The sequence below is a fragment of the Trichoplusia ni genome, chromosome 18 (assembly GCF_003590095.1).
Source record: "Trichoplusia ni isolate ovarian cell line Hi5 chromosome 18, tn1, whole genome shotgun sequence".
NCBI lineage: Eukaryota > Metazoa > Arthropoda > Insecta > Lepidoptera > Noctuidae > Trichoplusia > Trichoplusia ni.
Genome location: NC_039495.1, coordinates 6,081,147 through 6,106,533, shown reverse-complemented (window position 1 = coordinate 6,106,533; position 25,387 = coordinate 6,081,147). Strand labels below are relative to the sequence as shown.

Genomic DNA, 25,387 nt, shown 5'->3' with positions numbered 1-25,387 from the left:
ACGGGCAAAGTCAGCTCCAAACATCATATCTCTACATTTCACGCGTTTTATCAAACAAACCATGTTACGAAAGCATAATTTACGCAAGCCCGTAAAATTGATTTGAGTTCTAATTAAACTCTGTTTTTTCCACATTCGTATTAACAAATTACGATCAGCAGTAAGATTGTTTGTTAAATTATTAAACATTTGCTTTTCCAGCGTCTTCATTCGCCATTTGTATGCTTAAAATTGTATTAATCAGTGGGCTGTAGAGGTCCATGATAATTGCGCTGTTTCTCGGGGTGACGACAATTTTTTTTTTTCTTTCTTTTTATTTACGGGGTTTTTTCTAAGTAGAAGATGTCATCCCGATGATTGATACAGATATTTTAAAAAATTTATACCTACATGTATATCAGTTTTAAGAAAAACCTATTGATATGTCAAAAGTTTTTTTCTCGCGAACGGGGTACAACGCAATTTCATGCCTTATTTTCAAGTGTTTTACGTGCTTGCATTTTCATCTTTTTTGTAAATGACGCTTATTTTATGTCCCTCATACAGAATTATCTGTTACTAAAAGTTGATCGAAATCATAACCTAACGTTGATTATCCCATAAAATGAAATAAAAATATCGATTTTAATTATTATAAACAATTAATTCTACTTCCAATAACCTCAATGACTTTATATTAGGGGTCATTTTAATTGCAAAGTTAAAAAAAAATAAGGAAAAACATACAAAAACTTTTATGTTGAACAATAAATAAAATTAATTGGAATCTGATTCACTTATTTATTAACAAGAAATTGTGTTACAAGAATAACTTAATCTCTCTCGTCGAACCCTATTAGGTACTGAGGTTCCGCTGTCTATCTCTCTATCTGCCACAAATCTATATCTTTTGCACCATTATGGCTGAACAGGTTAAATTTTGACAAAAGTTGCATTAAAATCCTGATAAATACACCTGAGTAAACCGTGACATCATTTCATTATGAATTAGCATCCCGACAGTTACTTTAATTATTTATTTATGGCCTACACAAAATAGTAGAAAAAGAGACCGAAAATGTTTATAAGGGTGTTTCTTCTCTCACAGCGAGAGCACTTAGGAAGCGGTGAAGGGTGGGCGAAACTGGGTGCCGTCCAATGCAACTGGCTTGGCCTTCAAAAAGTGCTACTTAGCAGCCTAATTTGAAATAATGGCTTTTCATTTTGATTTTGGTTTTGATAAGAAATCTCTTCCAGCAGAGTCACGATAAAAGTAGTTGAAATTTCCAGTCAACAGTATACAACCTTTATAAAGTTGATCAAACTTCAAGGCACACGTAACATCCTATTCGGCTTATCATTCTACCGCCATTAATAAATTCTTGCAAATCGATTCTTTATACACGGAGAAGCAATTGTTATGAACTAATCGATATACTACGGATTCCATTGGTTCTAAATTAAACTATAATATAAAAGTATGTAGAATTTTTATTTGAAATTTCATTAACGTTACGTTCTTATTGAAGTGAGTCGCTAACAGAAACTCCATTGAGAACATATTTTTATTCTGTTTGATTTTTATTCTGAACGTCGTTTCCTCTGTGAATAGGACCTGATGATGATTTTTCGATGCGAGTATTTTGTTTTTCAGGTAGATTTCAAAAATGGATTCGGTTGCTAATAACAACAATAGATCCAAAATCAAAATCAAAATTCATTTATTCAAATTAGGCTACTAAGTAGCACTTTTTGAAGGTCAGCACCATTTACATTGGACAGCACCCAGTTTCGCCCACCCTTCACCGCTTCCTTGTGCTTTTGCTTACCGCTTTTGCTTGACCGTCAAAAGTATAAGTGTCGATTTCAACGGCCTGTATTCTCTTCAGTTTCTTTTTCATAAAAGTTAAATATATATCCGATATTGTTGGCAATATATAATATCTGACAGTCTAACTAATAATATACAACAAACCAATTAAAAGAAATAAATAATCCTAAAAATATTCCACACAGACAACATTTCTGAGAAATATAAAAGCAATATTCTAATTTAGCGATGTTCAATAAACATGGACTTAAGGAAATTCTCAGTAAAAACATTGTCATGTCAACAATCTACAAAAGTAAGGTTTTGGCAGTAAACAGGTTTTGCCATCTCCCTATTAGGCAGCAGCGCCACTTCACACAAAAGGCAGCTAAATATAGAAACCTACTGATTATACTAATCAATGACAGAAACTTTGATTTTATTTTCATAACATCCATATCTAGTATCTGTAGGCATATGAGTAATATCTTAAGTCCTGTCATTCCCTTGATGTAAATTTTGTCGATGCTTGTGCTTTGCTCATCCCATGAAAACACATGCAGGTAGTTGTCCTCTTTCGAGGTAAAAGTTAATGGTATTGGTTTGGACCAGCTACCTTCAACCTTGAGATAATTCGTTCAGCCATTTGTGCGTGGGTATTAACAGAAATATAGCCTCCTGCTGTAAGCTGCGTACAGCGTTTGGTTCTGCTTTTGATTATAATAGGTACAGTTTCCTATTCTATCCTGATATGGTACTATCGAAACGGACCAAAATCGTGTAGCAATTCAGTGTTCGGTATCGATACAGTTGATCGTGCGTAGTTTCAACTCGTGCTACTTCACGAATTGGCGCTAGTATCAGTTTCAGAGTGAGTGAAAGAGAATTTGATTGTGTCTGCAGAGAGCCTACAGCTATATAAACTCAACAACGTTGTGTACAACCGATAGATTTTCGTTTATGAAAATTCACCGCCCGACCGCTGCCGCCGGCTCCCCTAATCAACTTACGGCCACTGTAATTGCCACAGGCAGGTCAATAAATCAAATTAAAACATGAATATTGGAAGTTCAATCTTAGTTATTAAAATAGTTTCCTTGATTATCCCGCAGGAAGGTCGAAACACGTCAGAATCTAGTTTTCTCATGATGTTCAGTAAAGTTTTTTTAAACGACTCCCGCACTATGGCATTTGATTCTTGTATTGCGGGGAGTTTTGCAAACATACATGTCACATGTACAAAGACAAAGACATAGAACATTTTTATATATTTGTTTACTTTAATATTGAAGTACGCCACGAAATTGCATCATATCCCTGACCATACACTCAACTGCAGAATTAATGGAGCCCTATTCAAATAAGTAGATGTTTTAAAACATTTGGCCAGAAAAGCTTTTTGCGTTAAAAGGTTGTTGTTACTCTTCGGTCAACGGTCAGGCAGTAATTGTAAAATATATTTTAACATAGACTTTATTTCTCAGCAATAAGATTTATTTTGGTTTACGGTATTAAGTAAAATTGTGAAAACTGTAGCAAGGTTTCAAGTGCAAAAAACGTGAAACAATAGTTTATGGAGGTATGCTATGTAAGCTGTTATATGAGCGTCAGTAGGTATTACATATTATGATGTGTTAGCAACCGTAAATCATTATTGTTCATTACTCGTAATTATGTCATGTATAATTGTTGTGGTTTCTTAGTAAAGTTACAGCGAACAGAAACAGCTGTTAGTTTTATCTAAAAACTTGTGGCTCTGTATAAATAATTTATACGATCTGCAATGTTTTACATTGTACTAAGATTGACATTAATGGAGTTAGACCTTTTTTATTCTGAGGCGTTAATTTAGGTACCTATAAATTTAAAGTTTATTTACAAAAACTCAATATTTCTAACAAAAAGGAGCTATTAAAATAGTCAGCAATTTGAAATAACTACTTGTAGTACAAGTAGTTATTACAGGCAAAGTAGAAACCATGTTAATTAAAACTGAATCAATCAAATACAGACCCATTACCCTAATCTTTGCAATAAAAAAACGAGTAATTAACTTATCACTGATTAACACAACCATTGCTTACTTAAAAGGAAAAACCATTTTTTTGGCCTGACTTGTACAACGATGATTTCAACCGAGGGTCGAGATTTCGACTTTTTGTCTGGTAATTAAAAATACAAAGCGATGGGTCTTTCCCCTGAACATCACAGTTTTTATATATTTTTCTAGTCCGATGCTAAGTCATAAAAAATTGTAAGTTGTGCGTGGGTGTGACTCACTTTTAGTAGGTGAGACGTCGCAAGAGAATTACGATATTACTTATTAGATATCAAAATTATTAAGATTTAGGATTAATCAATTTTGTTTAACCTGTTGACTTTGTCGCTGTCGACTTTTAACCTCTACGCAAAAAGAGGGTGTTATTAGATTGACGCTGACACGTCAAAGTTATAACACCCTCTTTTCTTCTCTCTGTTTGTGGCATTATAGCTCTCGAACAGATGGAGCAATTTTTATTTTGTTTGTTTTATCTTAAAGGTGAATTATGTGCGAATGTTTGATAAAAATCAAAGTTTTTGCTGTCGGGGTCTTTTTAATCGTTTTATTCGTACAAAAAATTACGCGTGAGCTTTACCAGACCAAAACTGCATTTTACAGACATTTGAAGAACAATAACACCGTTACTCTTAATTTCCCAGAACTATTTAATCTGAATGATTCATAGTGGCTGCATTGCCGTCATATATGTTGAAGAACCACTTTACCACGTGGCAAACCATAATAAGATGACACATCAGCCACAAATGTTACACAATACGAACAATACAGGTCTTTATGTAAAAGTATTCACTCAGAATTAAGTAAAATGTAACCGTGAAAATATGTCCTAAATTAGACAATAATAAAGTCAATTTTACAAGTTATTTTTATTCTTTTATGATTAAAATCAGTATGACAATGTTTTAAGCTAGCTGACTGCTGTTTGAAATTAAACGAATTTCGTTTCCTTCACAAGGAATTTAGATGACTGAAGAGGGTTTGAGGTCAACACGCCAAAGCCACTGAACTTTCTGTGATAGCTAGACGGTAATTTTTTTTACAGATTATATTTCAGTGGAAGCTATAATAAAAAAAAATGATCTAATGATGATGATTAATGATGTTAAAAATTTCAGCCTACAACCTGATCGGGAAGTGCCTCAAAATTGAGTTGCAAAAATCCAATCGTAACGACAAACAATAAAAGCGACTGTAATCTGTAACGTGGGAAAATTGTATGAAGTTCAACTAACAATTAAAAGTTTACCGTCTTTTTTAAAGAATATTTTTAAATTAAATTGAACCTAATTACACCATTGATACCTATTATTATGCTGTAAGATTTTTTCACAAAGGTTTTCCTGCTAAGTTCAAGAGCAAGGTTTGGGAAAATTCTGAAGGCAAATGACGCAGTTTATACAATACCTAATAACTTACAACTATTCAAGTAAACCTTATTACATTTATTCAATGTAACAGTTTAAATGCTGTTGAAGCCTTGCGGTTTTATACTTATAATGTAATGATTTGTCTAATCTTAACCCAGGCAAAGTACAATTAGGACGTTTTCAAAGTAAAATGTACTTTCTTAATTATTCCAAGACACCACTTCAAAAAATCGCCAACCAGTAGTGAGCTAGTGTGGTTACCAATACTCAAACCTTCCTTATGCGGGAAGAGGCTTCTAGCCTCTGTAACTAGAGCTGTGGAAGAAGTTCATAGGTTGGTATTATTTTTGTAACAGCTAATAAGCTCGTATCGTATAGGGATTGCCAGACTAGTTTTAGTTCGACAAACGACATCGCTTGAACGTCAGCGCATGATTAAATCCGGTTGAAACCGAAACTAGTCAAGCGATCCGATAAATACACGCGAGTAAACATTTAATAATAGATCAAATAATAATAAATAAATATTATTATTAGAATTACTTATAATAATTTCTGTAAGTTAATATTGTTTTGAATCTACATATTTTCTTACGTCATGATATTAGTATGCATTCAATTTCAAATTTATTCATAGGTTAGTTGATTCCCTACGTTTGTCTATTTATTTTATTAAGTGATATTTATTTCAATAACATAAACTTTGTTTTTATATAAAGCATTTGTTTCTTTAATCATAATCCTTTTACATCAATTACCAAACAACGATTCAAAATACACAATATAATACAATCACGTTCTTTTTATTTACAGTATGCCTCAACATACACATGCTACTTGAAGTCGAAAAACAAAACAGAAGAAGTTCATTTACGTAATTACGTAGAGCTGAAACTTAATATCGATATATAAAACCTTTACTTCCAAGTCCAAGGCCTGTTCAAATCCTGGCCCAAACCAATACCTTTTCGAATTCATACGCGTATTAGAAAGTAGGTAATTATCAGTAGCTAAAAAAGGTAAAGGTAAACAAAAGGTACACAACTACAATTATATAAGATACTTTAAAAGGCCAGTAGACCCCCAGTTTCGATATTTGCGAGTAACTGTACCGTTCGGTAAGTTCAAAGGCGTCGCGACATCCGTTACTGTCCAGTCGGCCATTATGACATGTTGTCGGACCGGTCCGAGGGTCCTTTAGCAAAACATTGCTTTTCTAACAACACACGCAAAAGGTACATTGTTAGAACCGGTACTTGTACTCAAATGGGTGTTATTTTGGTATTGAATGAACAGATTTTGTTTGTATGTAAGTTGTATTGGTGATTATATACAAGTTCGGAGAATATAATAATCTGCTATTGTTAGAGCAAAGTTTCTGCTTGGGAATATCTTTTCGAATTTTAAACTTACAAATCATACGGTAATCTACGGTAACCTAAAAACATGTATAACAGCAGAATCACAAACTTGAATACAAAGAGTAAAACGTTGAAGAAACCAAAAAATAATAATTTAAAAAAATATTTTACTAAGAAACCCAACCTCGGAAACAGCGCAATCAAAAAAAAAGTTCTAATAAACATCTAAATGTTATTTTCATCCATTCAAAACGAAATAAATAGTACGGTTCTCTAAATGTAAAAAAAACGTGATACCGAGTACTTTGGACTTGAGCTAGGACTTTGGACCTGAACACCGTGTAATAATACAGTTCATTATGGCAAACAACTTATTAAAAACACGTTTAAATAACAGAGTACTGAAAACATCAGGAAAATAACATAAACTTTGGACTTGACATGGGATTTTACACCAATCGTTGGACCCGAGAGCCGTGTAATTGTACTTTAATAGAGATCGCTACGCCAGATAAAACACTACTGAAACAAACATGGTTTGGACTTCGGACTTTGCCGTGGACTTTAAACCGGACTTCGTTCTCTTTATTGAGCTTTAAGTAGGTACCATGAACCATTAAGTTATCATTTTGGTACCATTGAATAACGCGGTAGATAGTGTAAACTTTGGACTTTGTGTTGTAAATGTGATTTATGGACTGGGAGTCAGTGACGTCATGCGACAGCTTTTATTGCGTTTTATACTTAAAAGATCACTGTTTTTAAACATCGATTTGGTATATTTGTAAACAAGATAAGAATAACAAAACGCAAATGAACTTGTAAATGTTTGACACAACTTAGTTAAGTGTCATTCTATAATGTCTGATAGTCTCTACATGTTTTTAGACCATGCCAAATGATTCAATAAGAGACTTTGAGTACGCTGATTTTAAATACAGTTACCAGCCCCTGACCTTTAATTTCTGCCTACCCCGCAAATAAATATGTAGGTTGTAGGAAAGACGCTTGACGGATCGTGCCGAAGTGCAACAAGCGCATAATTCACGTTGCGCCCGCGCACAATCGCGATGCTATTATAAATCACGTGTGTGTGACAAGCTACATGAACATCGCCATGCGAAAATTTAATAACTATAATTATTGCCTTTACTGTGAGTTCTTGGACGTTCTTATTATTTAGAATCAATGAAATATATTCATTCTCTAGAGATGCGCCTTCAAATATGGCAAGAAAAACGCAAATCTCCAAGGAAAAAGGACTCCAAGGAAGAATAGTTAACGAATATATAAATATTAAATATAATTAGCATAGAAGGGACAGAGGCTCAACAAATTCAGTTGGATTAATGATTGCCGCCAAACAAAACAGTGTACCCAAACTAAAGTTTGTATCCATAATTATGCGTTTGTAAGTGATAGCCTTCCTCATCAAGTATGTAAACAAGAGAAATACCGTTGATGATGATTCATACTTCCGATATTGATTTAGGTCTAAGGTTGCACGTTCCGCGGCAAAGTGCCAGTCTACAGCGTTATACGTCATCCCTACACTGGTGGCTGTGGCGTACTAACTGCGAAATACGAATTGGCGACTAAGTTAGGAAGTGCGCTTTACCGCCACCCTGTCTTGCAGGGCGCATGCGCGGACTACACGAGCCAGTTCTCGCTAGCCGCTAGTTTGATCTAGTATATTCACATATACCTGAAAGCTGTAAGGACCTTGCAAATTTCCGCGAATATGTCCAGGCTTTCAGACCAAACGAGTGAGTAGGAGAGAAAACTTCAGAGGAGCGCTTTCTCTTTCTATTATGCGAATGATTTTTGTTTGTTATTCAATTATTTGAGTTTTTAGATTTGAGTCCATAATAAATTCGTTAGAAGACAAAAAAGTATACAAACAACATTATGTACGGTATATAATATTTCTATCTTTATATTCAAAACAAGCAATAAATGATAAATAAGTATTACAAAAAATATTAATAGGTACATTATTGCGGTCCTACTTATAGTAAACTACATAATAATAATTATTATTTGCATTATTTGATTAGTTGGATATTATGATGTGTCACGCACTCATGTAACACCTGTGCAAAATCAAAACAAGATATTATAAATACAGCTTTATCATGCCGTTAGCCTGGTTTCGTTGGGCCATCGACTGCGTGCAAGGTGATGGTATGCATGTTGTTCTATTTATTCAAGATACTATTTTTGACAGTTCAAGATCTCAAAGGAGAAAGACATTCTCTCTTAAAAAAACTCGTCCAAAATTACTGTCGTTTTTGGTAGTACTTTCTCGGACCCTTTCTTTTTTGATGACGAGATAATTATTCAACGACCTTATGTCGTTCAGAAAATGTGACGTTGCTAGCACCGACTAAAAACTCTGGTGTCATCTTTGCTGCCGCGTAACGGCGGCGTTTGTTTACGTATGAGCAGAACCCGTGATTCCATGCCTTCTAAAGTATTTGTTGACGTTTGGTTCTAACTAATCTATACGGTTACCTTGAGCTTTCCATATTACACTAGGATACTGCCTGCTTAGGTAATAAGCTTATTTAATTTTGGCTACAACTTGACGGGTCCAAAGCATGACACAGCGACAACAAAAACAAGGCATTAACATGCATATAATGCACATTATAGCTGCTAGCTATAATCGATTACGTATTTTTTTTCACAAGACTTGAAAAAGACACTTTATTAGTATTAACTTGTAATAACGGTGTAGTAATAAGGCCAATTTGTGGTGTTTATCGATGTCTGAAGGCAAAACTACTACCTACATAACGCAAATAGGCACATTTTATGTCATTCTAACTCGTAAAGATGGTTATCATACGGAAAATAAGACTTTATAGGCCGTCGGCACTCCATTATTTAAAATATATTGGTAATTAATGTTTTTGTATTATATAATTCTTATCGTTTACTAGGTACGTGATAAAACTTTTTCTAATATTATCTGCGTGAATAGTCGAGTGGTAAAGGTCATTACGCCAAACTCACTGTACGTGATGTGTCGCGAGTTCGATCCCCGCGTAGACAGGCATTTTTGTGATTTACCACTGCTTGTTCTGATTCTGGGTGTGTTTTTCTCTTAAATGTTTGGACGCAATTATTAAGGCGGTAAGGGTTTCTTACTGACAGAGTTATGCTATAGTATAGTTTTCAAAAATACTTGCATTTCAGATTGCATGCCTGACGTTCACATACCGCAGGAGTTGACAAGCACTTCAGCGCATACAAACTCGATAGAACATAAAAGTATAGTTAGGTTTAAATAATTTCATTATTAAAGTATTTGACACTTGTCTCTCTTAAATACTTAAAAAATTACCTAACCGAATTATAAAATCAATCGAAATTGTTAATCGGATCATATTTCCACAATCTTAATGTATCTTATCGATGGAAAACCTGTTTCTTTTAGCATAATCTAAGAAAAATAGAAAAGGGCTGTTACGTAAAGGCTAATGCGGTTTAAACTGTCCGTGGGTAATGAGAAAGTGGCTCAGGGCCGCTTTCGTTGGCCCTTGGAGCTCCGCGGTAATTGAAAATGAAACTTATGATAACGTCATAAAGTCGGAATTACATTGAAGTTCGTTCGCGGAAAAGTAAGTTAAGTAGTTGTTTAGCTTGTATGTCACATAGTGAAGTGCATGGACTGTTATTCAATGGTTTCTATAATCAATTAATATTTGTAATGTGTAATATTTAAAAGTGGAAATGAATTCAGGACATTATATAACTAATAGTTTCATCTCAACGTATAATGCACATAAAATGAATTATAAAAAGTACTACTGATTAGAAATTGTAGATAGAATACACATAGTTTCCTGACAAGCTATTATGTGAACAACTTACAGTTATTCCATAAATATTGTATTCTATCTACAATTTCTAATTTAAAGATTTTTTTTTATTTATCCCTCCTTATGTCAAACGAACATTAGTTTGCTTGGGCATAAATTTTTGAATCAACTTGTACCCCACTGCTTTACTAATGAAATTTTGTTTCAAGTCAGATGACCCAATGACCCAAGCAATTTAATTGTAATTGTGTAATTGCCGGTAACACCTGGATACTATGTTTATTATCTTTGAGCATAGTCAATAAGAAAGCATATACATGTTTTATGAAATCAATCAATTTCATTGTGTACTAGTTATCTAATCTGGTGAACTTTGTTTTACAGGCTGATTTATGAATGTAAATCATTTATAACGCCACAATAATGCATACAAAAAAACCTTCAAATTGTCCCACCATTTAAGTGAACTTCAGTGGCATATACATTAAACATTTAAGAATATATTAAGCTAAATGCTTTAATGACTACCAATATTAGATTATATTAGTATCACTGTTTTATTCTCATATGGTTTAACTTATACACTCAGATCTCAGCTTTAGAAATATATATCTATCAATTGCATTCCGCTCACATAAACTATTGTTCAAAGATCATTATATTTCTTATTCATTGTTAAGGCTGGCAACACTTCATATGGATCATATGGATGTATGCCAGTTTTACAAGGCCCAAAGACAAATTAGCATTATGTTACTGTGTATCCCGATCACATTCAGGAAGCAAGGCATACAATGTCCTTAACAGTTTATTTACTAGAAATAAAAAACTTAAAGAAAATGGCAGTTTCAGTTGAAGCGAAGGTATATTTTATTATTTGATTATAAAACACTGTATAACACAGCTATGTTATTGCTACAAAAATTGATGCATAAACAGTAAACTTACTAAAAAGAATGCTGCGAATATAAAATATACATAAAGAAGGCAGTGTAAAATATTTGCTCTGAGCCACTTTAAACACGGCATCGATCTCCTTGTTAAAAATTACGCTGTATTTCATTTTCGCTTCATCTGTAATCAGCATATTACAGAGGAAAGTTATTGTTTAGCTGAAAAGTATCATCAGCTTAGCACAGCTTCCAGTCTTATTGTATACAATGACATGTAAAACTAGGTTTCTGGTCATAAAATATCCTTATCCAACGGTATTTTATATATAAACCGTAAAAAATGTTTCAATAAAAATATTTTGAAAACACTTTCGAGGAAAAAAATCACTCACGCAATTAAGTAAAATTAATATTTTTTTGCTTTATATACGTGTTTCATTATGTTATAAAGAAATTTACTGTATTCTAATCGTGTGTTTATACATATTGTTTACGACTTACCGGTTTAGCAGTCAAGATAGTTGTTTACAGTTTTTTGTTGATTCAGATGCGATACATGTTTGACATTTATAACATGAGCAAAATTCTACGAATAGCCAAATAATTATTTAGATGTAAGCACGAAACAAACAAGTTATTTTATCGTTACAAAAATTCATAAACATAAACAATCTTGTTTGACTGACGTCATCCAAGACATTCATCTGTCAAAGTTCATTAGAAAATGACGTTTGAATGAAATCGTTTTTCAAATCCAGTAACAATCCAACTACTGATTTGACTTTGTTTGTTTCAGACGTAATCAAGCTGAATTATCAGGCACTAAATTAGATTTATGGCGTATTCATTAAAAGAATACTAAGTTTTACCTTGGCTCTATTTTTATTTTATTATTTTTGCACTTCTATTTTATAACCTTTTATTAAATGGCTCGTATGAAACTTTGTAAACTGTGGACGATTCAACTGCAAAGAAATAAAGTCCAACATTGCTCTGCTTATGTTTTTAATACCAAGAAGTATGACAATAAAGAAGGTTTTTTTTCTTTTCAGATCTAATCACCATGTTCTTCAAGTTTCCTCGGTTATGATATACCCTACTAGTAAAATGTTGGAAGTAGCGGACAACGTAAGTACCTACCGAATCTGTTGTATGATAGATAACTACGTATGTTCGGGCTTTCTTTAACTTAAAACCGTATTTATAAGGATAGGATAAGAAAAAGTACTTCCTATTTACATTATTAATATTTAACAGGCGGTGAGATGCGTGGTCACGTCAAATTTTGTCAAAAGTAGGTATGTCAACGTCTTTTTCCTCGAAAGACGAAGATACAAATTACCGTAAGCGGAAATAAAAGCTACAAAAATAAATGTTTTATAATGATAGTCCATGCATCAGACAATTAACTTGATTACAGTTTTCTCATAGGATATTGCTATTTCTGATTGTGAGGTCAGCAAGTATCAGATGTCCCTACCAATTAGTCGCTCAGTACGCCCTCTGCACGGTCTCATTGCCGAACTAATTTGTAGACTATGAATACTGTGACTATGTAATTTATTTCCCCATTTAAAGAACGATTTGTTACCGTTTCTGTGCTGTGAGTGTTACTGTTAAAATATTATAATAATTATATCATTTAGAGTTAAGGTCTCCTATTTTTTTATACCGTTTGACTTGTATACTCATTCGTCGCGCGGAATATTCAAAATATGTGGCGGTTATAACGGTTTTAACTGATAATGTTATGTATAGGTTATTTATCACCATACTCCTAGATCTTAAACAATCAAACCAAATTTCGTTATGTCGAGTACCATGTAAACAACAAATGGTAAATTGTAGGCCGTCGATAGAAATACAATTATTTTAATTTAACGATATCTATAGTGCCCTTGAGTATGTAATAATAGTAGCATTAAACAGCTAGCATGTCGCTATAGCTTCTATTGGACGACTTCCAACATTACCTTAGTCCGCGATCGGGTTTCATTGACTATTATTTTTATCTGCAGTTAAAATGGCCACCTATAAAGTGCTTGTTGTCAAATAATTTTGGTAAGTTTAGATCTTTATCAGTTACGTATTAATACTAATTACATATAATTTGAATTGTCTTTTGTTTTTGTGCTTAGCGTCCGCTCGTCCTATTCGATTCGTTCCAATAATAAATTTGAATTGACAGGCGATGATAATTGCATTTTTGCCGTGGCGTAATGATGCATAGGCGAACAATCCAGTGTTTAGTTTGATGTAAGTTTTATTGATCGAAGGTACATTATACATATTACATACCTACAGACTGCGTCTAAACTATCTTATTAGTGATGTCTTCTGTCGACAAAGATATTTGTCATAATATGAGATAGCTTGCTAGTGCTGTGTTACTTTTATTTATCATTTCATAGCTTATCGTCATAGCTTATACGAGGTTCCAGAAGGGTAGGGATAAGCATTCTAGACTACCCCGCATTTTAATAGTTTATCTTTTTATAAGAGTTAATTACTGTTTTCTCTTGGATTTAATGTAGGTTAGTATTTTATTCTGCCCAATGAACTTCGGTGCCTTATACTTCAAAATTCCAAACAAAACTTACATAGACAGACTTTTTGATCGGTTTTTGAAATAGGTCAAGTTTATGTTTTATCAATATTTCCTACTTTATTCACTTAAATCTCTAACAATGCTATCACTGTTTTACGCAAATATTGACATCAGCCTTTATCAAGCGTATCATTTAATTTTTACTAGCACTACTAGCAGCCATGCTTCTTCAGGGCTGTCAATGTCATAACAAAATAATATTTTTAATTTTTCCTTAAAATGGCCGCTTGGTTGTTGGTAGCTACTTAGATTTATATATTTTTGTACATTTTTGTAAGGTAAATAAAGGCGGGTTAGTTATGACTAATAGTATCTATAGAATTAGTATACAAGTCACGTTTTTCTTTATACATCGATTTTATTAGACATTGAGTCATAGACAATTTAAGTTTAGGTAAAAAATGGATCTGTTTTTAAGTATCTCTAAAGATTTTTTCACAAAGATCATTTCTTTTTATAGTTCCAAATTTTGCTTTTGTTATAAGTAAATGATTAATTAATGAATTCATTAGCAAAACAGTATACAAAATGTTTGAAATAACTTTATCTGTATAGACGTTTCAGCCCTGAAATTATCGTAAAACTGTAAATTTTCATTGGCCACACGAACATTAGAACCGCTCGTTAAATAGCCTTTAGTTTTGTAAATAAGACTCGCAGTTTTAGATTAACACCGCGTACTGAACATACGTAATTCCACTTACATTTAAAATTGCTAAAAAAAAAAACAAAATTTTCCGTAACAATTTGTGAAGTGTCAAGTTTAAAAAAAAACATTCGAACTGATGGATATCTAGAAAAGTAAGTCACCAATTTATACAAATAGAATAAATAAATTATTTATATGCCCAAATAATGCTATTTTTTTAATCTTGACTTTTCTTTTGTTTATTGCCCATTTATGAAACATTCTAGGCGAATACCAGAACATCTTACTCTCTGTTGTTATAGCTTAGTAGGCTCTGGTATGTGATGTCCAAAAATATGGCATCTATACTAATCTAGGTTTTCTTGAAGATATTTTTTATTTTTCAACCATCGCGCATTTAGGTTCTCACCTAATAAGTACACAAACATAATATTAGCGATTCATAGAAAACTGTTGCTATTCAGGTTTTCTTTGCGCCATTTAGCGTCGGTCACAAAAATAACCCATTGTGACTCTTCCAGTTAATTTTGTTGTTTGTATAGGAGCATAATAGGTAATGTTAGTTCACACCTTTGCTGTACAAGATGTCTGAATGTGTATAAACTAAGTAAAAAATTACGCCATCTATTAACACTGGCGATCGCATTTGTTTACATTTATAATATTGACGAAGGTTAAGCGAACAATTACTCATATTAGTAAGTACGTCTGCTTAGATTAGTGTTATCTTTCTTGATCGTCACGTTTTGACTGAAAATTGTGTCCCGGTTTAAAGTGCCATCTTTAGTGAACCTTTCTTCCCACTTTTCTAACCACTTTTAAAATGCAGATCAGAGGAAGGTTTGGTTAATGCATCACTCTTCAAGTGACCGTGGGACAACGTCGACGTCTTTAGCACTCTTTAGCGCCCCTGACTATCTGGGCAAAAATACTTGGAACCAACATCTTCAGCTATACCAAAAGTTGGGTGTGGAAAAATTTGCCGGTCTTCTTTGCTTTGACATAGTTATCAATTTTTCATCAGAAATAGGAGGATGTTATTCTACCAATTAAAATCTTATATCAGATTACTGTCATTTTTTGTTATAACAAATACATAAAGCATTTTCCCGTTGGCGTCCTACATTGTAATTGATTTATTTAATTAATAAATTAACAATCTATCTGTACTGAATGGAAAATTATAATATGATGATCTATGCCTCGAAGTATACAATCACGACCTCCTCATAATTTATTCGATGTAGATATGTAGATTTTTATAGCACCTGTTTCGGAGTATTGTCAAAGAAATACCTATTAACATACTAAAATTTGAATGCATCCGTAATGTAACGTTAGATGCATACCATCTAGGTATTTTGATATGTGGAGGTATGCCTGCTTTCTTTGCAGCAATCCAGATTAAAGACTACCTATGAAAATAGTTACCACACACTACTAATTCATCTAAATACCACCTTCTATCAGCTTTTTTTCCATTTGTGTTGTTAATGGCTTCCAGCAGTCTAACCGAATTCATCACTTGAGATTGTATGTTCCCCTTTAAAATGTGCTACTTACTAGTAGTTTTAATTTCGATGAAACTAGGTACCAGTGTTTTGCAAGGCGTAACTACCATTCTGAGCGCCGGTTCTAGACTGTTTCCCAGACTTCATGGCTTCTGGCTACCCGTAACTGTCAAACATTAATAAAAAGGAACTCTCAATTTACCACGTCTTCGACAATACTGAGGAACTCTTTATGACGTAGATGATCACCCATCCAATGATTGCCCACGCTAAGATTTGCTGACAAACTAACGAGCTGAAGAAGTCCTGTCGTCCATTTGATTTCGTTCTCCAATCGTCTCACATTACTATTTGCATTACTCACTATATTGACTAACAAATTAACAAACAATGTCTGTTGTCTTATTTTCGTTAAGGTTTATTGACCTACAATCAGACCAACGGAAGTGTGACAATGACAAACGTCCTCGTTCCGTACAAGTGCTAACTGGCCCCGAATCAATGCGACCCTAGATTTAGGGCCTGTTTCACCATCGCCACATAAGTTCCCGTTAAATTACTTGACAGATTTTTTTAAACGGAGGATGTAATTTTTATATTTTTTCTACCAGATATCAGAGCTCTAATCAGTGATTGTGAAACAGGCATTTAGGTTTAGTTTACAAAAATTATATTCCACAACTTACACACAACGACATCTAGTCTTAAAGATTGTTTGTATGAATACTAAACAACTGATAAACATATACTTATATTCAACTAGCTTTTCGCTCGCGGCTTCGGCCGCGTCGAGGTCGGTTATATCGCGTTTTAAAGAGAACTCCTCAAAAGTAAGGGATAAAAACTATCTTATGTTCTTTCTCAAGGTCAACTCTATCTCTGTACCAAATTAGTTCCGTGGTTTAGACGTGAAAGCGTAACAGACAGGCAGACAGAGTTACTTTCGCATTTATAATATTAGTAGGGATTTATGTCTAAATGCTACGTAAACGTAAATAACGTAACATTGATTCAGCAAAAAAAGGTTTATTGTTTATTTACCGTTAATTTACATGCTAGTGGGATGATATAAAAGTTAATTGATTTTTGCCTATAAACGTTAGCAAAAATCCAAATCTTACTTCAACCGTCCTGCAATGTGGGTTGGTGTCAATATGATAAAGACGTGTTGCTATGTCTAAGGTGTATATTATACTGCACTGATTAACTTAAGCTTAATACTAAGTACATGTATAGGTATGTCGGGAGTAAGGTCGGCTTACACACTACAGTCCAATGTACACAATAACATACAAAAATATGAAGTTATTATTATAATGATATCATTATCTTAAGTCTGTTTGTCGATCTACTTTATGTAGAGCAGAATTATAGAGTTGATCAAAATATTTACTTACGTCGAGATCTACTTTGTCTAAATTTCATCAGTGTCACCGAGATTGTTTGTTTAATCTGAATTATGTACAAATCTAGGACAGGCACTCTAGACAGACATGCTTTTTTATTTTAGAGTTCCGTGAACAAAAATTAAAGAGGGTCTCTATTATTAATTCTGTCTGTAAATCTTTTCGTCTGGACGTCTGTACCAGGCTGTATCTCATGAACCGTGACAGCTACACAGTTGAAATTTTCTTGTGATACCTAGGTAAATATTTGCAGTTATAGATCCGTGGTATTACAAATGAATCACATTTATTTGTCCTCCAAACGATTTATTTTTCTTTTTCCTAATTGTACGGAACGAGTGTCGCACTTGACCGAAAATTTTTCGTAAATATGACGTTTTTATGCTGGTTTCATGTATACTATTTTCCTAGTTACAGTAAAACTTTTTATATATTTAATATGACCGCAAAACATCAACGAACTATTCTGAGAATAGACCCGTTGTAAGTACACCATAATAAGTACCCTTACATAATAACACTCAATAGGTACCTATTTCCTTTTTTAATCGTCTTACTCGCGTTTCTACGAAAGATAAACACTTAGCTAAATCTTGATCAAGTGTCAAACAAGTGTCAGTTCCCGAAATCACTATTCGACAGTTTTTTTTTTAATTTGGTTATATGATAGCAAAAGTAGCGATGATTGGGTTTTACACGTGCACGATAAAATTAACACGTGATTATACTCAGGTTTATTGTAATACCCTTTAACCACAAAAATAGGTACGATTTTATAGCTTTATCACAATAACTTCATTCTGGGTTGTAAATTGGTTGACAATACCATTGTAGTTACTTGTTTAATTTGAGAATAACATCATCGATAATTTATCGAGGTCAAGGGACTACTTCTATCTTTTAAAGTAATTTTGCTTACATTTGCTTTTAAATTTTTGCTTGCATTTAAATCAAAATCAAAATTCATTTAATCCAATAAGGTTTAGAAATTCAAAATAAAAAGGTATGGCTCCTTATTCACGGAGTAAAAATGGAAACATATTACTAAGTTGGAATTTTCACAGATAATGTATGTCTATGGCCGCTATAAAAACAAATAATAAAATGCAACGGTTTTTTGCAAGCTTATTTCTAAGGAACCCTCAGTGTTACGAGTCCGTCTCGCACTTGACCGGTTGTACTCATAGAACGAATGATGCAAAACCTGCCTTAAGAAAGAATTAATTATAATTAACAAGGAAGGGGATTTAATAAATAATTAATTGTAATAATTATATTTTTAATAACTGTTAATATCCTGATAAACTCAGTAGTTTTATTAGTTAGGAAATAAAATGAAATTATACCTAGATTTTTAATACTATCTGCTATTCCATAATTACTTCCAATTTTAGGTATACATCTCCGAGCGCTTATGCTAACACATCGCTCCAATATATGAACTGAGAAGTCAAAGCCACATAACTTGTCAAAATGGAATGTCAATAATATTGGCATGAAATAAAAAATGGCATACCGTTGTCATGGTCTCTGGAAACCCTGTAGGAATGAGAGGAACATGGATGTTTTTTAACAGTAGAAGTCTGACACTCCCTTCCGCTCAAATTGAAGCGGTAGGAGAAATTCGATGTTTTATCTGTGCTTTCAGCTTTTTTTATATATTCGTGACTAAGCCAAGACGATGTTTCATTGTTTAAACCGTCAGGTTCTTTCTTTGTTTCTTCCTCCTCATTTTTGCACAGGAAAGTAATAAATGGATACATCCATACGTTTTCCTTGATCGTTGAACAGACGTGATGCGATTAGAATATTTTATTTGCTGTGGAAATACCATAAAGTATAAAATATTTGTGATCACGATTTTGTTGCTCCTTGTTGTCGCCAAGCTTTAAGTACTTAGTACCTACTTGATTATAGTAATTTAAAGTTCTTACAGTAAAACCTCCTTACTAACTATACACCCTTTCTTCGTCGGCCCCTCATGACTAAGGATCTAAGTCAGCAGGATGAGAACTGGTCCAGTGGTTATCCATTTAAATGGAAAATCTTTCTCTACCAGTTGCTATCCATCACATTTCTTACAATCGTGTTAAATTAAGGGTAGACGACCCCTCACTCGACCAGCCCAGAAGACTGAAACAGGCTGTATTTTATTTTGGCTATGGACTGTCGTTTTAAGCAATAAAAATAAAATTAAAAAAGAAACAGACTGGTAGAGTTTCATTTCTAAGTCTCAAAAAGCAATTATGTTTTTAGTTTTGCTGACAACAGTGAACAGATAAAGCCCAAAACAATCCCGTTACAAGAAATTGGAGCTAAAATAAAACAGCTAATAACTAATGGCAACATACAAATATTCCGTTATGACGTTTCTTCTAATAATTCTTCTTCTGTATATGGGTTTGCCTGTATGTGCTCTTCATTATCTTGTGTGATGTCTATATTCATCATAGATTTGGGTGTATAAATGTACGTTGTAGATTAGCAAACCTCAGAATTTGTTGGTATTAGAATCAGTGTGTTCTACAGAAAATAATACATTTGTAATACAATTAATGTCAATACTAAGACTACATTAACATAATAAACTTTTCATACAAATAGAACGTGCAATACTGTATGTGTTCCTCCATAAGCTTCACTGAATCTCAGCACGACCTAGGTCAGTAATACTTTTTGTATGCGCCATAAAAACTTAAGTGATTAGATTATCGAATGAAGCAAAACCAACTCATGTTGATTGATTCTAAATTTCTCAATTAAAGTTGTCATTAAAAAAACTGTACATCCTAAAAATCCCCGTAATAAAAACACATTCTACGATAGGCGCTCAAGTAAAGTGCGTTTGTTTTTTAATAAAAAAAATCGCCATGACTATGTTTACATTAAATCTCTGTGGTCATTTTGACAAAATATTTAACCGACACTCGCGATTTAACTACTTGGCAATAACAAAAAAGTAATAATCCCGTAAATTACTATGTAAATCTTCAAATAATGGACTGAGAACTTTTGGCTTTGACATCATAAAATTGTTTAACTTAAGATCATACCAAATCAGAGTTTGGCATGACATCCATAGAAAATTCTCTTTACAAGTCTAGAAAATAGAGGTTTTTACGATTCATTACTTGCTTTTGTGCAATAAAATAATGAATACCTAATTGAGATCCATTGACATGCTTGTCATTTTAATGACACGTCTTTATGTGTCATTAATAGCTATCGTTCTTTTCAAATCTTAGAAGGCGTTCTAATTTTGAGAGTAAATTGACTTACAGACATCAGCCATAAACTAGAGCCCAAATTAATTACATACTAGCTTTATAATATAATATTTACGATCATTGCCCAAAATTATAGACCAACTACCAAAAATCTCTTAAAACTATATTTTGGCCATAAAGAGCGTTCTGCCAACCAGCGGGGTTTTTACGCGTGACCATATATTAAAAAACTTTGCGTATCCATACATGAAATTGCAATAGTAATAACTACACGCTCACAACTAATGATTTTGAAGCGTGATTATTTAAAACGTCGATCTTCTAGTAACGGAGTCAGTCATCATTTCCCGGTAGTCGCGCATGCTCGTCACATCGAAATGTCAATTTTCCCGCTCATCATAGCGCGCCAAAACTCTATTGTCTACGCAATTTATTTGAATAAACGAACTTTTTAAACAACCAGTGATTCGAAAACGAAAATATTTAAAAAGTGAATTAGTATTATGTGTTCTGTGATTTAGTTAAGACTTAAATTAATTGTGATTTTATTTTAGTGATTTTTTAAAATATTTTATCAAGAGAAACTTTATCACCAAATATGAAGGATAAGGTTAAGGTAATAAATATGTATATAAATATTTTCTAGTACGTTTATTTGAGTTTATTGTCACCGCTTATTGCCGTATGCATTAACACACTTACCGAATAAGATGGACAGTTCGTCGCCTTGGAGACTAATTTACTCATAATGATCCTGACAACTTAATGACTAGGCCCTTATGTATAGAAATAATTCTTACTTATAATATTTTTTTCACTAAGAGTCTGTATCTGTCTTGTTAATTATATCACAGTGAAAGGAGTTACTCCGGTTTTTTTTTACTTTTGTTTGAGGTCACGTCTTTGAGCTTAGAGTTCAATCGCTCGTAATATCCGATTGAGTTTTTTTATACTTAGTGATATATGTAATAATATAATTATTTATTATAGTACTACCGAGTTCCTACGATGATGGAACCATACGGTAGACATTGGAATTCAATAACAAAGACAGAATCCCATCATGTTTGTTTTTACGAGAACTGTGATATATATTTTTATATAACCGTGTGTTAAAATACTTTTTTTTCATAATATCTTATTATTCTATACTCAATAACAATCTCAATATTTTTATATTTCTGTTTCTCTAATCAAAAAAGCAATATGCAGAAATCTCTGTCACGGTTACTCAACTATAAAGATTAATTATATGAAAATTAATTAGTCAAGTGTAAAGTTACATGTGAGCAATTAACTTTGACACAACGCTTTCATATTAATCACGTTGAAACGAAATTGAGAGTTTGACAACTTTCTATGTATATAGGAACAACATTATTTTTTTTATACCTACAGATGACGTATGGACTTCTGCCACCTTCTGCCAAGCTTATAGAATAGGGTGCGCGGTACCCTATTCTAATGATTTTTCGTTCCTAGCCATTTATTTATTTTTCTTAAACGTACCGTAGTATTTTTTCCTCTGCAGTTATTTGATGTTTTAAAATGAGGCTGATGCAGTTGATTTAAAATAGTGACTCTAGTTTACTCGACAAAGTTTGCCAATTTCTTTTACTACGGTAAAAATCTAGGCCTCGAGTGCAACAATCAAATCAAAGCTTGTGAAAATGTTTTTTTTTCGCAAGAACGTCTTACATTTTAAAACGTATTTCCGAATGTTTAGTTACATGAATGCTATGCACACTACAAATATTATCTAAGATCAAATATTTAGAATAAATTAAGTGGATACCGAATAGTAAAGTCAACGGCATTGGACCCGAACAATGACAAGAAGTTCATTACACAAAAGAATTTGTTATACAAAACTATCTCATTTCCTATCTTCATAAACAGAAGCTATTCGTATGCAAATAAATGATTCTAACCAATTAAATATCACTAGCTGCCATTTAAAGATTAACGTTTTAAGGCCCAAAGCCTAGGGCCTACACTAAGATTAAAAAAAAAAACAATCTATGTACCTACAGTGATCAACAAAAATCCAGATCAAATATCAAAGATACGATCCTCTTAGTACTGCAAGTGGGAAGCATTCTTTAAGACGACCCACTGACCCATAGTATCTTAAACTGGGGAAACGAGGGTGTTCATATTGAATGGTTCTATACCGGAATCCTCGTATCTGATCTGTTTAACCGAATCTGATCTTTAATTATATTAATTACCTATCCTGGCACGAAAAAAAACTAAACACCTTCAAAATATGCAAAAAAAAATAGCTTGTTGTATAAAATGAATATAAAAAAAAACCAAGATGTTCGAGTTTGGAATCCAAAGAGTATTTATTCTTCATGTTGACATTGTCAGGTTGCCACATACGAGAGTCAAAACATTAGGTGCGAGTAATCAAAGACTACAACGTACGTGGAAACGAGTGATTTATTTGCATAATGATAAACTAATATTTGTTTATTATGAACTACTTCTCAAGTAGACTGCGATAACAAATACTTCGTAACTGGTTGGAATGCCTGTCAAACATACATGTCGTGTCTTTATTATGCGGCTACTTAAAATTATTATAGTTATTTACGTATATTATAGTTAAACAAAGGCGATAATAGAGAAATTTCCTGGACTCAAAGATAGGTTAAACGCTATGTATTCTCCTGTCAAAATGACAGTTAAGTTCTGACATTGTATTCTTAAGTAGATTTTATTTTTATTTACCGCTTGTTTTCCCTTGAAGTAACGTAATAAATAAGACTTACCTCTGTTATCGTGAAAAGGTTCATATTCGAATATTAGTTGTGAAACTATAGTAGAGGTTATTTGTTAGAATTAAAAAAAAAAGTTGAAAGGATAATTTTAAACCATAATAATATGCCTGACCTTTTTATACTTTATCAATCATAGATATCTTTCTTTTAGATCTGTACTTACATATATTACCACAACTCAGATACGGTGATTCAACATCCTATAAATCTATAAATAAACAATTAATCGTTTCGTAAGCTTGTACAGCAAAACCAAAAAGTCGGAAAACCCATAACATAAAAACCATTCTATTCCAAAGACAATTGACTAGTTTTCCTTTCGAAGCCATGATGTTTCTATGACTATATCAGCTGATTTGAGTCGAACTAGCTACGATCACGTGATCATTTTTTAGGAGAATGATAACCCCAGTAGTAATTGAAAAAGTGGTTTTTGTATAAGCGATAACATTCGTACTAGCGTGGAAGAAGTACAACCCTATTTAGAACCCTAGAACTCTAGAATAGTTGAACCCTAAGAACCCTCAGAAGAACCCACCTCACCCCTTCGATTTGTAATTAAACATGTACACTTTTGTAAATCAATCACGTACTACAAATACCCTTTTTTGGAATAAGCAATTATTAAATTATAACTCTTTGCCGTGCACTAAGCTCTCTCGCTGCCACAATTGGAACAGTCTTGTAAATCCTTTTGCCAGCCTGCAGGGAAATTGAAGTATAAATAATCTTTCAGCAGTTCTATGACGTAATTGGATCCCTCATCCAAATTATTAAGAGGTCATACATTTCCAATTTGCCTCGTTCCTCAGAATGATTCACCTAGGAGCATTTTGCATCTCTTCAATTGCTAAACTAATTGGGCTTGGATTCCTCGAAACCAATCGTTATTCCAGTGTTAACAAGCAATACAGATGTTTACGAACGTTCATAATTGGGTGAAACTCAACGAAAGATTGTTTATTTTGTTAAAACTATCCACTACCAAGAATATTACTGACCTGCTAGCCTGTAATGTTTTTTAAGACTTCTGTCTTTTAACGACTAAGGAATACTGATGTTTTGTTCTTGAAATAACATCCTCTAAGTTTCTTAAAGTTGGTGGTGTTGGATTTATTCATAAACTAATTTTTCAGTCATCATCTTTGCCTTCACTAGCATAAAATTTTGGTCTGTCAAATACATAAAGGTTGAAACATAGTAGGTATACGATTGACTCTTTTGATCTATGAATCTTTAAAGACTTATTCTCCGTTTTAACCAACGGGCAGTGTCCATTTAAACAGATAGATTAGATCAGATAGATTTTGTCCAGATAAACACCATCGGAAAAAATCCCTCAAAACGATATTTCCTACTAATTGCTTTGCCCTTATTTCCACCAATATTTGATCCTAGCCAGAATCCAAACATGTACCAGCGAATACCAATCAGATTTTCGTAGTCTGTCACGATACATTTGTTTCTATCCAATTAAAATTGACGTAAACATAGTTAAGCATTTTTACGGCGTAGTTTGCTGTTTTACGAGTTAAAGCTAATTGAGAAAGCATAACAAACCCGACAAATTGGGTCAGTTCAGCTCATTATGCTAGATAACGATACGAAATAAGAGATTTGAAATACATCTTTTAATCTACTTATATTTTATGAGCTTAGTTTTTGGCGGAGTATTTTGCTGGGTTGTTTTTCATTGGTGAGTTGGCTTGTTTTTACTATTGACTGGTAATTAAAATTTTTCGTGCGATAAACATCCTTTCCGAAATACAATTGTTCATAAAAAAAAACGCCTTTACTAAGGAATTTATCCTAGGAATGGGAGGGAGGGGTGTTCATATTCAAAACAAACATTCAAGTCACATACACAAAGAAATCCCCACAAAAGTTAGTCCTACACGGAG

General features: G+C 33.1%; 2 protein-coding genes across 5 annotated transcripts in view; one reads left to right on the top strand and one right to left on the bottom strand.

Moving 5' to 3' along the window:
- LOC113502765 (methyl-CpG-binding domain protein 4-like) overlaps positions 1-12,324 on the bottom strand; it is a 43,769-nt gene extending 31,445 nt beyond the window's left edge. For 2 of the 3 annotated variants that reach the window (XR_003401384.1, XM_026884440.1), the window contains exon 1: positions 11,801-12,324. The gene's annotated coding sequence lies outside the window, so the exon portion shown is untranslated. Of the gene's footprint in view, positions 1-11,241; positions 11,481-11,800 lie in introns of those variants that run through there. The other variant, XR_003401383.1, reaches the window with a different exon arrangement.
- LOC113502764 (calcium release-activated calcium channel protein 1-like) overlaps positions 1-25,387 on the top strand; it is a 66,867-nt gene that overhangs the window by 16,415 nt on the left and 25,065 nt on the right. For both annotated transcript variants that reach the window (XM_026884437.1, XM_026884439.1), the window contains exon 2: positions 12,352-12,427. In XM_026884437.1, the coding sequence (XP_026740238.1) occupies positions 12,386-12,427 (42 nt within the window). In that variant the 5' untranslated portion in view covers positions 12,352-12,385. The remainder of the gene's footprint in view (positions 1-12,351; positions 12,428-25,387) is intronic.